Source organism: Oryctolagus cuniculus, chromosome 3 (genome assembly GCF_051225735.1).
Source record: "Oryctolagus cuniculus isolate XC-2025 breed Fujian yellow rabbit chromosome 3, ASM5122573v1, whole genome shotgun sequence".
In the NCBI taxonomy this organism is placed as follows: domain Eukaryota; kingdom Metazoa; phylum Chordata; class Mammalia; order Lagomorpha; family Leporidae; genus Oryctolagus; species Oryctolagus cuniculus.
In genome coordinates, this window is record NC_142869.1 from 131,137,535 (window position 1) to 131,150,964 (window position 13,430).

The window sequence follows — 13,430 nt, forward strand, 5'->3', positions numbered from 1 at the left end:
ATCCTCTCCCACCACCCTTTCTTCTAGGCAAGTCCCTTTCTCTCCAATACTCCGTTTTCTCATCCTCTCTTTAGGCTCCTTCTCCTTCTTCTTCTTCCTCCTCTTCTTCTCCTTCTTCCTTCCTTCTTCTTCTTTTTAAAAGATTTATTTATTTGAAAGACAGAGTTGCAGAGAGAGAGAGAGAGAGGTCTTCCATCCCCTGGTTCACTCCCCAAATGGCCGCAACAGTTGGAGCTGAGCCGATCTGAAGCCAGGAGCCATGAGCTTCTTCCAGGTCTCACATGTAGGTGCAGGGGCCCAAGGACTTAGGACATCTTCTACTGCTTTCCAAGGCCATAGTAGGGAGCTGGATGGGAAGAAGAGCAGCCAGGACCTGAACCGGCACCCATACGGGATGCTGGCACTGCAGGATGGGGCTTTAACCTGCTGGCCCCCTCTTTAGTCTTTTATTTTTTTTAAGGATCTATTTATTTTACTTGAAAGTCACAGTTACACACAGAGAGAAGAGAGGCAGAGAGAGAGAGAGAGAGAGAGAGAGAGAGAGAGAGAGAGAGAGAGGTCTGGCATCTCCTGGTTCACTCCCCAACAGCCGGAGCTGTGCCCATCTGAAGCCAGGAGCCAGGAGCTTCCTCTGGGGCTCCCGCGTGGATACAGGGGCCCAAGGAGTTGGGCCATCTTCTACTGCTTTCCCAGGCCATACCAGAAAGCTGGATTGGAAGTGGATAAGCCGGATCTCAAACCAGCGCCCATATGGGATGGCTGCAATTCAGGCAGTGGCTGTGCCAGCTATGCCACAGCGCTGGCCCCACCCCTTTTTAGTCTTGATGAGGGTAAAGATTCCTGGTTACACAACTCACAGTGGCAGGTGATAACCAAGAAGCATGTGTAGCCTGCCAAGCCCTCTGTATGTTGTCTCTCGTGAGGATGCATCACCTATAGTTGTAGCACTGATGGTAAGGGGCCTGCCCAGACCTTTTTTCCATTTCAGTTTGCTCTGTCCTTGCATGAGGGGCTTCTCCAGCCCCCACAGCACACTACATTAGGCAATATGCAAGGCAGGCAGTCCTACACCCCTGACCAACGGACACTGGTGGATAAATGTCCTGCCTTATTGTCCCTTGGTGGTGGTGGTTGATGAGAGCTACTGAAGGGGTGTTCCACATGGTCTCCTGCGGGCCGTCTGTGAGAGGCAGCACCAACCTCCATGGCAGTAACCTCTTCACCCATGCATTGCTTTGTGTTCTTCCCATTTCTTTTCTTTTTTCTTTTTTTTTTTTTTACTTTGCCACTTCCCGAACTGGTATTTCTATTTTTTTCTTTTTTTGACAGGCAGAGTAGACAGTGAGAGAGAGAGACAGAGAGAAAGGTCTTCCTTTGCCGTTGGTTCACCCCTCAATGGCCTCTGCAGCCAGTGAGCTGCGGCTGGTGCACTGTGCTGATCTGAAGCCAGGAGCCAGGTGCTTCTCCTGGTCTCCCATGTGGGTGCAGGGCCCAAGAACTTGGGCCATCCTCCACTGCACTCCTGGGACACAGCAGAGAGCTGGCCTGGAAGAGGGGCAACCGGGACAGAATCCGGCGCCCCGACCTGGACTAGAACCCGGTGTGCCTGCGCCGCAGGGGGAGGATTAGCCTATTGAGCCATGGCACCAGTCTCTCTCTTAAAAAAAAAAAAAAATTATGTATTTATTTTTTTTTGACAGGAAAGGAGGGAAGAAGAAGGAGGGAAGGAGAGACAGAGACTGAGACGGGGGTGGAGGAGAGAAATATTTCACCCACTGGTTCACTCCTGAAATGGCTACAATAGGGGCCAGTGCTGTGGCATAGTGGGTAAAGCCACTGCCTGCACTACCAGCATCCCATATGGGTACCAGTTCAAGCCCTGGCTGCTCCACTTCCAATCCAGCTCTCTACTATGGCCTGGGAAAGCTGTAGAAGATGGCCCAAGTGCTTGGGCCCTTGCACCTGCATGGGAGACTCAGAAGAAGTTCCTGGCTCCTGGCTTCTGATTGCACTAGTTCTGGCTGTTGCTGCCATTTGGGGAGTGAGCCAGTGGGTGGAAGACCTTTCTCTCCTCCCTCTCTGTCTTTGCTTTTCTGTAACTCTGTTTTTCAAATAAATAAATAAATAAATAGGAATGGCTACAACAGCCAGGCCTGGGCCTTGCTGAAGCCAGGAACCAGAAACTCCATCTGGGTCCCCCACATGGGTGGCAGGGGCCCAAGTACCTGGGTGCATTAGCAGGGACACAGGACTTGAACTGGCACTCCAATATGGGATGCTGGTGTTGAAAGTGGTGGCATCACCCACTGTACCACAACACTGGACTTTTTGGTTTGTCTCTTAATGACCTGCTGTCAGTCTTGTCTCAAGGTCTGCTTCTGGTAGAACTCAGCCTGAGACTCCAGTTCTGATTATCTCTGAAAAAGCCCATATCCCAGTAACCCATTCTCTGGCTTCACCGCCCAGCCTCAGTGCCATGTAGAATTAAATCTATGTTGCCTCCTTAGTGTCTTTCATGGTAAGTCTGGTTTCATGGCAATCCTGGCAGTAGGAGCCATCCTTGTGGGGTTAAGTACCCTCTGGAAGAGCCACCTGATACGCCGTCAAGCAGCTGGAGATGAAATGCCACCTTTGTGCTCACTTAGATACTGGAGGGCAGCACTTAGAGCTGTGAGCCGTGAACCTGCAGAGTAAGCCGACTTTTGCACAGTCGCATATGGTATTGGAGGACCTCAGGCTTCCAAGTGCATGGGCAGAGCCTGCCACTCTAAAGTTTGTAGAATGAAATTGCAGAACACGATGTGTTCTCTCTGCAGACAAGCAGATCCGAAAGGAAAACGGAGGAGGAAGGGGCTGGGCACAGATGTCTGCTTTTGTTCTCCAAGTTTCCAGCCAGAAAATTCATTCCTCTCTGGTAGGAATGAGGGAGGGGACAGAGAGAAACCAAGAATGTTATTTCATGGATTCCCTTCCTCACAGAAATAAGCTATTAGGGGAAAAGGACATTCCACCTTTCCAACACAACTCAGATTCTCCTGTTTGCTCATTGAGCATAACCATTAAGCTGAAGGCCAACCAAAGCTGTGAGCATTTCATTTGCAGGACAGCAGCAAACAGCATAGCAATTCATCGATGGATGGATTGAGCCCCTGCTGGAAGTTCCCAGCTGCATTTTCCATCCTTAATTATGTTTAACCATGTTGTTCAGAACAGTCTATCAGAGGTTCTGGGAAGAAACATGACGATGTAAAGGCACTTCAATAGAAATCATTCCAGTACAATGTTGACATCCCCAATTTAAATATAACCTTTACTGTTGTGAACCTCCCAGGGAAAAATTAAAGGTCAAAGATTAGAATTTCTTGTCTGCTCGAGTTAAAGTTAAAAGATGGTAAAGTCTAAAATTCTTCCTGCTCAATTTTGGATTCTTGTCCTTCTGAGCTAGTTTCTGGATGCCTGCATAGCACTTTTTTTATTTATTTTTTAAAATTCTTTTTTGTTTGAAAGGGAGAGCAAGACAGAGAAAGACGGTTGGGTGTGGGGAGAAAGAGAATGTTGGCTGGTTCATTCCCCAAATGGCTATAACAGCTAGGACTAGGCCAAGCCAAAGCTAGAGTCCCAGCTGCTCCACTTCTGATCCAGCTCCCTACTTATGGCCTGGGAAAGCAGCGGAAGATGGCCCAAGACCTTGGGTCCCTGCATCCACATAGAAGGCCCAGAGTAAGTTCCTGGCTCCTGGTTTTGGCCTGGCCCAGCCTTGACCATTGCGGCCATTTGGGGAGTGAACCAGCAGATAGAAGATCTCTTTCTTTCTGTCTCTCCCTTTTCTCTGTAAGTCTGTCTTTCAAATAAGTAAATAAATCTTTAAAAAAAAAAAAAAAAAGGAGATAACGATCCTTCCAGAACGCTGCATTCTCCATTCAAAGACTCAGTGACATCTTGATTTTGGTTTCTGCAGGATGCTATTGCATCCGTGTAAGTTACCTGAAATCCTGACCTTAAATTTAAACCCCATTGGGAGGAATCTCCCCTTGAAGAGGTAACCATCCCTCTGGGAAGAGCCCACAGGTACTTCTCAGGGTGACATGTGGGATGTGAGCATCTTGTGGTCTAGGAGTAGGCAAGTTCAGTTATGGAGACTCTCGAGAGGTCTTTCCTGCGCTGCACATTAAAACCTCTTAACTTCAATTTCCTCTTAAAGCCTCTGTCTCAGCATCCCAGGATCCAGTCTGGGCTAATAGTGACACAGTCTCCACACTCTCCTGTGTGCTCACTTTTCAGTTCCCTGCTACAGTGGCTTGTGCTATTGAGGAGTTGCATGGTGCCATGCTTTAACCATGACTTTCCAAGTTCATCTGTTGTTGGAAATGTAATCCCAGATGCAACACTGTTGAGAAGTGGTGTCGCTCCCCGTCTTCGTGGAGGAACGACACAGGACCCTGCGCTGTTCTTTCGTCTGCTCGGCCCTCCCCGGGTTTGCTGCTGGTTCTTCCCGGGTTGGCTACTGACCCTTCCACCTCCGTGGAAGGGCGGTTCCCCCTGCCACATTCCCCACTTCCACGGGGGAGCGGCACACCGCCGGCCGGCTCTCTCGGGGGCTGCACAGGTGTTCCCCTTAGATGTTCCTGGTGCATGTTGTCTCTCTCCTCCTTTATAGTCCTCTTCCGCCAATCCCAACTCTGCTATCCACACGCCGAGTACGCTGCTCTCCTCCAATCACGAGTAGGTCCTACAGTTTATTGGTTGAACTGGAGGCAGCTGTGTAGAAGCTGTTTCCCTTCTCAGCGCCATATTGTGGGAGAGCAGATGCATAGAATAAGTCTTAATTCCAGTAACTTAGTCTAGTCCGAGTTGCTCCCAACAAAGTGGGATAGTCCTGAGATGGTTAGGTGATGAGGATTCTGGATTACCATGGTTATTCAGTGGATTCCTGAGAAAGGGATGTCCGGTTTTTTCTCTCCTTGTGACATCTTTTGCCATGCTGTGACACAGCAAGTAGGCCCTCACCATGTAGATCCCCTAGTCTTGGGCTTCCCAGCCTCTGGAACAAGAATCAAATATTTTTCTGTTCATTCAAAAAATTACCCAGCCCATGAATATCCTGAACTACAAGAGCAGTGTGGAAATGTACTTTCATTCTACACAGACACATGGCCATTTAAGCTTATTATTATTATTACTAGGAAAGGGAGAGTGCGTTTTGAGAAAAACCAGACTAGTTTAACCCAGCTACCTCAGCCAAGCCCTCCTTAGTACACCACAGCTGTCCTTGCTTTTGATTGACGAAATGTACTACTCTGCCTTTTTCTTTTTTTTTTTTGTAATAGTGGATGTGTCCCAGTGATTGACTTCCCTCCATAGCTTTTAGGAAGAAATACCTGAATTTGTCACAGTATAACTGTTTTATTTTTGTTAAATTTTATTATTTAAGATTTATTTTATTTACTTCAAAATCAGAGTTACAGAGAGAGAGGAAGAGCGAGAAAGAAAGAGCGAGCGAGAGGGAGAAAGAGAGAATCTTCCATCTGTTGGTTCACTTCCAGTGGCCACAATAGCCAGGGCTAGACCAGGCTGAAGCAAGGAGCTAGGAGCATCATCTGGATTTCCCATGTGGGCACAGGGACCCAAGCACTGGGGCCATCTTCTGCTGCTTTCCTTGGGCACATTAGCAGGGAGCTGGATCGGAAGTGGAGCAACTAGGAGTTGAACCTGCACCCATATGGGATGCCACCTTGCAGGCAGTGGCTTAATACACTACACCACAATGCTGGCCCATGTAACTGATTTTAAATTTATCCCTTTTCTACCTTGGCACATACTATAGGCCTAATGTTATTTGTAGGATCTGATGGCTTTCCTCTGCCCCACTTTCTTAAGCTTTCTTTCCTTTTTGGTCCAGGCATTTGTTATCTAACATTCTTTTCTATATTTTGCCTAATGGGGCTTTCCATTGTGACATATAAGTCAGTATGTTCTGGTCTGCCAAAAGCAATCATTGCTTAAAAAAAATGCCAAATGGGCGCTGATTCTAGTCCAAGTTGCTCCACTTCCAATCCAGTTCCCTGCTATTGGCCTGAGAAACAGCAGAAGATGGCTCAAGTGCTTGAGTCACTGCCACCCATGTGGGAGACCTGGTTGAAACTCCTGGCTTCGGCCTGGCCCAGCCCCAGTCATTGCAGCCATTGGAAGAATCAACCAGCAGATGGAAGATTCTCTCTAACTCTCTCAAATAAACAAATAACTCTTTAAAACAAAAATTGGTGGGCATTTTCCACCCAAGTAAAGAGAACTCCAACTGATATGTTTCGTTGGACAATGAATCAAAGTGTGCATTCCATTAATCATGGTTCTACCTAGTTCTCTTCTTTTTCACCTGTCTTCATTTGAGTCTAAATTCTAAAAGTCTCTCAGGTGTGTTCTCTCCAGGCACAGGGAGCCTCATTCACATTCACACTCATTCAGGGATTCCCTGAGTCGTCTACTTTCATCTGATTCATCTTTTCCTTTTGGATTTTCCAGACTTCAGGGAACACCGGGCATCATCGTCCCTGTTCTGAAGGAGCAGTTCCCCAGGGCTTCTTACCAAGGAGTCTCCATGCAGTTCTGCTGGGCCAGCAGTGGCCTATATTCTTGCTGCTGAGGTTTGACTTCCAGTCTTACTAGGTTTCTTTGGTCCCAAGTTACCATTTCTGTCCTAAACTGAAAAACATCTTCTCAAAAAACAAAACCCCAAAATTTATTATACGAACTACCCCTAGTACATCATCTTTTCCCTGTTGGTTTGTCCTTCAACTCCAGATTCCTTCTTAAATCTGATTTGTTTTCTATTATATTCACTTTTTTTTCTGAAAAAGTTTTCTTCTCAAGCTCTGTTCTTCTTATTTTGTTCCTACTCTTTCCATGGCTCCTCAGATTGAAGCACATTCTAGAACACTTGAGACATTCCTTGATTTTCCTGACCAAACATGATTCCTGGAGACAGAGTGCTCTAGGCGCAGGACTGACTGCCTTCTTAATCTTTGGTTGTAAACAACAAAGCTTAACTGTCTTAAACTTAGGCATTTTTCATTACAATAAGGGCTCCCAAGTCTTTCTCCGCTTGGATTTCTAAAGGTTTTCCGTGGGTGTTTGAGGAGCTGGTGGCTCAGATATCAAAAGCCACAATCACCACACGGTGGAAGGAACTGAGTTGTGACCCTCTGGATAGGTGGTTGGATTTTGGGACACTGCCAACCTCGGCTGACACTAGCAACTGAAAACTGGAACCTCAGTCTCTAGTGCTCTGTAGTACCTGTGCCATGTAAAGAAGCCACAGAATTAGAAAATCACCATCTTACAATCCCTAAGAAAATAATAGATAACAATTACTTAAAGTTACTAAGGTGGTTACCTAAAACATTTATGGGAATTTCTACTGATGCATCAGAATGACAGCACTTGAATGGTCCTTTCTGACAGTTCTAAAAGTAGTATATCACATATTATGTACCTGATCTGATACAAAAGGGAATCACATAGTACTATGAAGTACTTGTGCGAATTTTTTTGTACCTCAATTTAATGAAGCTTTCTAGATGTATCAGGTAGCAGTAAAAATGAGTGATACAGAAACACGTTAAATGATACAAGGAGGATACAATCATTCCAGCTCGGAAATGAGACAAATAAAACCAGTTTCTTTAATAATAAGTGACATTTTAAAAAAGAAGGAAGATGAATTGCTATAGATCACAAAACCCATAAGGACCACACCAACCAAATGTTATGTATGGATCTCACTTGGAACCAGATTAAACCAACCAACTAGGGGCAAGTGTGGCAGCAGCGTGGCCTAACCACTGCTTGCGACACCACAGTTCCATACAGGAGTATGAGTTCAAGTCCCAGCCACACTGCTTTTTATCCAGCTCCCTGCAAATATATCTGGGAAGGCAGACAGATGGCCCAGGTTCTTGGGCTCCAGTCCCCTACTTGGGAGACTAGGTTGGAGTTGCTGGCTCCTAGCCCTGGCCTGGCTTAGACCTGACTGTTATGGCCCTTTGGGGAGTGAACCAGATGGTAGAAGATCTTTTTCTCTCTACCATTTTGCCTTTCAAACAAACAAACAAATAAATAAATTCTTTAAAAAAATACCAACTAGAACAAGACATTCCTAAAGCCTTTTAGTTTTGGAATAATTTCAGACTTACCAAAATATTGCCACATTTCCAGGAATACCCACATATGCTTCACCTCCATTCCCCAAGTGTTAACATCTTAACACGTTTACTTGATCATTCTCTCTCTTTGTATATACATGTTAACTTTTTGTGAGTATATTGCAAACAAAATGCTTCTTTATTCCTAAAATTATCAGTGTATACATCTCCAAAACAAAGACATTCTCATAATTAACCATAGTATGATCATCAAAATCTGGAAATTAACACCAATACCATAACATTTATTTCAGAATTTATTCAAATTTTGCCAATTGTCCAACTATTTAAAATAAATTTTTTTTATAGCAAAAGGAAGACATTTTTTTCCCCTTGGTCTAACATCCAATCCATCTGTTGTGCTATCTTTAGCTCTCTTTAATCTGGAACAGTTTTTCAGTCTCACTTTCTTAATGACCTTGACATTTTTGAAGAGTAAGGGGTATTTTGCAGACAGTCCCTCAACCTGTGTTAGACTGTTATTTTCTCATTGTATAAAAACTTAGGCATTTTTGGGTTGAAATCCACAAAAGTGATTTTTTTTTATCTTTGTCAGTGCATCTTATTGGGAGGCACAGATTTGTCTCATAAACTGATGATGCTATAAAAACATATTCCTAAGTAACTGGGGAAAACTGAAAACAGATGCTATTAGAAAGTTATTGTCTGGCACTGGCACTGTGGCATAGCAGGTAAGGCTGCCATCTGCAGTGCTGGCATCCTATATGGGTGCTGGTTCGAGTCCTGGCTGCTCCACTTCTGATCCAGCTCCCTGCTATGGCTTGGGAAAGCAGTAGAAGAAGGCCCAAGTGCTTGGGCCCCTGCACTCCCATGGGAGACCCAGAAGAAGCTCCTGGCTCCTGGCTCTGGATTGGCCCAACTTGGCTGTTGCGGCCATTTGGGGAGTGAACCAGTGCAAGGAAGATCGATCTCTCTCTCTCTCTCTCTCTCTGCCTCTGCCTCTTTGTAACTCTGCCTTTCAAATAAAGAAATACATTAAAAAAAAAAGTTATTGTCTGGGTGACATAACAGTATTATGGTTATATTTTTTAAAAATGGCTCTTATATATTATTTATATATATTATAGGGAAAAGTGAAGTTAATTGCTTCAATGTCTATTTCTAGGAAGTTTGTGAACTCCAGGTAGAAAGCAATAATGATAGGATAGCTGGATCTTCATTATTATTATTATTATTATTATTATTAAAAGATTTATTTACTTACTTGAGAGGCAGAGTTAGACACAGAGAAGGAGAGACAGAGAGAAGTCTTCCTTCCATCTGCTGGTTCACTCCCCAAATGGCTGCAACGGGCGGAGCTAGCCCAATCTGAAGCCAGGAGCCAGGAGCTTCTTCTGGGTCTCCCACGTGGGTACAGGGGCCCCAACACTTGGGCCATCTTCTACCGCTTTCTCAGGCCATCTTACAGGGAGTTGGATCAGAAGTGGCGTAGCCACGACTCAAACTGGCATCCACATGGGATGCTGTGGTACCCACAGGTGGATGCTTAACCTACTATGCCACCATGCTGTGCATTATCTAGGTCTCTACTCATTTTTCCTTCTGTGGCTTTCTAATCACCACATTTACATATTAACCAGTAAGTTAGAAAAACCACACTGTCAAATTCTATGACTTGTTGGATCAAGAAGTCTATTGGTGAAGGCAGGGGGTTAAAGGAGGTGGCAGGCATTGTGGTGTAGTAGGTTAAGCTGCCGATTGGGATGCCTGCATCTCACTGGGGTGCCTGGTTCAAGCCCCAGCTACTCCATGCTTTTGATAGAGCTCCCAGCTGCCAATGTGCCCAGGAGGTTGCAGAAGATAGCTTAAGTGTTTGGGTTCCTGCCACCTGCATGGGAGACATGAACAGGGCTCCTGGCTCCTAGCTTTGGCCTTGCCCAGCCCTGGTGTTGCAGGCATTTTGTCAGTGAATCAGCAGATAGAAAATTCTCACTCTCTTTTTGTCACTCTGCCTTTCAAATAAATAAATAAATGAAAAAAAAAATCTGGAAAAGAAAAAAAAGACCTGTGGGGATGAGACTGAAACTACTGGTTAAAACCAGGTTTACAAAGAATTTGAACATTTCTTTGTGGTTTGCACGTCCTCCTTATTACATAACGAGTTTAATGAAATGAAATAATTTAAGATGATCAAGCAAAAACACTTTACAGCTGAACAAGTCTTTTTCTTTTTGCTTTATTTTTTGAAACAAGCGTTCATTTTTAAAAGGTTTATTTCACCAAGGAGTATCCTTTGCTGATGTTCAAATTTAAGCTATTCTTTCCTATGTGTCTTATGAGTGAAAAAGATGACAAACTGCTTCTGCAGCAGTTTCTTCTAGCTTTCCAAGCAATCTTGTAGAAGCAACTGGTTCAAAACACTACTGTGTTTCAAAGCCTGAAGTTTAGATGTATCCTCACCGATGATGGGAATGTTTTCATTTTGTTCCTGAGATGCCAGGTCACTTTCACTGTCAGACAGTGTACACAGGAGAGCATCATTTTCATAGGTTGGAAAATAATATCTGAAAACAAGAAGAGACTCATTGAATTTAAGTTGTCCAGAATATTTCTAGGCAGCAGTGTGTACCTTTAATTTTGCTAGGTTTCCTTACCAACAATTTCATGGCATTTTGCAAAGACTTGTATTGGAACCAGCTTCTGAGTTAACTTTCTTTCACTTTGACCTTTACTGTGTGATGTCAGCCTTACTGATTCTACTCTCCTTGCTGGCAGGCCATTCAGCCTCTACTTGATATCTCCCATGGTAAGAAGCACACTATGTTAAAAGGCAGTTCTAGTCCCATACTGGACTGCTTTAGTTGTTAGACAGTATCTCTTCCCCTGAAGCTAAAAAAAGTATCCCTTTCATTTCTACTCAAAGGTCTCGGTTGTTCTCTACAGGTTAATGAAGTCCAAATGTAGTTACTTTTTTCAAATAGAAATCCTTTAAATATCTGATGAAAACAATTAGGTTTTCCCTTCTGGTTTTTCAACCTAATCATTACTGGTTCCTTCACTCTAGGGCGTCAAAAAATAAAACATTCGCAGAATATTAAGTTTGTTAATCTGGTTCCTTTTCTAGATACACTCTGGAGTGTTTTTTTTGTTTTGTTTTGTTTTGTTTTTTTGGTACCTCCAAGGATTCCAGTCCCTGTATAAGAAAAATTATAGGAACAGAGTCCCCATTGTCGTTCAGTCCAGGGCTGATTTTTGGCTCTTACAAATCTGAGACTTTCTAAAGGGGAAGAAATCAAAGCTTTTTGGTTAAGCTTCTAGGGGATCTGATTTAATGTTCAATGAGAACAGAGGAACTTCTGGGCAGCTAGAATCTCACAGTCGCTTGCAAGATTCTTCCAATTGAGGTTACCTAGATTGCAAAACAGCCTATAAGGCTGGTCTGGCAAAGGACACCAGCAAGTCTGACAACTTAACAAATACACACCAGATGACCAGCTGCTGAGTTTTGCAGTGCGATTATGCAAAAATACATAAGCCTTAGCAGTGTGTATACCTTTAGACACAGCAATTTTATTTCTAGGAGTTTATCTATGTGAAATAATAAGGTAAGTGACCAAAAATGTGGCTTATGTGGGTATTCATTGTGTTACTATTTTTAATAGCAAAAAGTAAGGAACAAACCAAATACATCTAGCAAATTAGGACTTACTCATACAATGGGCTATCTGACAATCACTAATAATGATGCTACAGATGTGCAATGGATATACAAAGAGGCTTATAGTATTTTGTTTAGAAAATAATTACAAGATCTATATCTATGACTATATCTCCACACCACAAATTGTGAAACAGGTAGTTTCATTTTTAAGAGGGAGACTACTGGGGGCTGGTGCTGTGGTGCAGCAGGTTAACACCTTGGCCTGAAGTGCCAGCATCCCATATGGGTGTCGGTTCTAGTCCCGGCTGCTCCTCTTCCGATCCAGCTCTCTGCTGTGGCCTGGGAAAGCAGTGGAAGATGGCCCAAGTCCTTGAGCCCCTGCACCCACGTGGGAGACCAGGAAGAAGCTCCTGACTTCTGGCTTCAGGTCGGCGCAGTCCAGCCATTGTGGCCATTTGGGGAGTGAACCCGTGGACAAAAGACCTCTCTCTCTGTCTCTACCTCTCTCTGTAACTCTGTCTTTCAAATGAATAAAAAAATAAATCTTTAAAAAAATAGAGGGAGACTATTTTAAAAATAATGCTTTTGGGCCGGCACCGTGGCTCACTAGGCTAATCCTCCGCCTAGCGGCGCCGGCACACCGGGTTCTAGTCCCGGTCGGGGCGCCAGATTCTGTCCCGGTTGCCCCTCTTCCAGGCCAGCCCTCTGCTGTGGCCCGGGAGTGCAGTGGAGGATGGCCCAAGTGCTTGGGCCCTGCACCCCATGGGAGACCAGGAAAAGCACCTGGCTCCTGGCTCCTGCCATCGGATCAGCGCGGTGCGCCGGCCGCAGCGCGCTGGCCGCAGCGGCCATTGGAGGGTGAACCAACGGCAAAAGGAAGACCTTTCTCTCTGTCTCTCTCTCTCACTGTCCACTCTGCCTGTCAAAAAAAAAAAAAATGCTTTTGAAAATTTTTACTTACAATAATACAATAAATATGTATTTACTTATAAAAATACAATAAATATGTATTCCTCTTTTCTTTAAGCTGAAAGGAATTAAAGGGACAAAATGAAGGAGACAGAGCAAACTAGCACACTTCCGGTTGAGCAGTACTTACTGTAGTTGGTCCCATATCTTTTTTTCAGGAAGCAGTGAAATATGCTTAGCTTCTTCCATATGAGTCCTTAAGTCTGCTTTGGATTTGAACTTCACATGGCAGCCATAACATCTACACTGGTGAACTTGCCTCCGAATGAAATTCACCAGTTTCACTTGCTGATAGAAATTTAATCCTAAAAATGACAGTATGCAGAATCATCAGACACGCGGTCAGACCTACTACTGTGCTGTTACAATATCTTAAGGGAGCCACTAATTGTCATTTACAAACCTGAAGAGGCAGTGCAACTATAAAGTGTAACAATAGATACCAAACAGTAACAGTAAATACTTTAATCACTTTCCATATATTTATACACTTAATCCCTGCAAAATTTTGTCAGGCAGGGTAGCATTATCCCATCCACAATACATATCAGGAAACTGACGGAGCTTGCATAACTAGTAAGTGGTAATGCCAGGATTTGACACCAGGTTACTGCCTTCAGAGCCCATGTTTCTGACCACTA

General features: G+C 44.2%; 1 protein-coding gene across 9 annotated transcripts in view; it reads right to left on the reverse strand.

Annotated features, from left to right (window-relative positions):
• Positions 1–10,379: 10,379 nt before the first annotated feature.
• ZNF277 (zinc finger protein 277) overlaps positions 10,380–13,430 on the reverse strand; it is a 148,930-nt gene continuing 145,879 nt past the window's right edge. For all 9 annotated transcript variants that reach the window (XM_089329394.1, XM_089329396.1, XM_008258389.5 and 6 more), the window contains 2 exons: positions 12,920–13,094; positions 10,380–10,723 (listed from right to left, as the gene is read on the reverse strand). In XM_089329394.1, the coding sequence (XP_089185520.1) occupies positions 10,537–10,723; positions 12,920–13,094 (362 nt within the window). In that variant the 3' untranslated portion in view covers positions 10,380–10,536. The remainder of the gene's footprint in view (positions 10,724–12,919; positions 13,095–13,430) is intronic.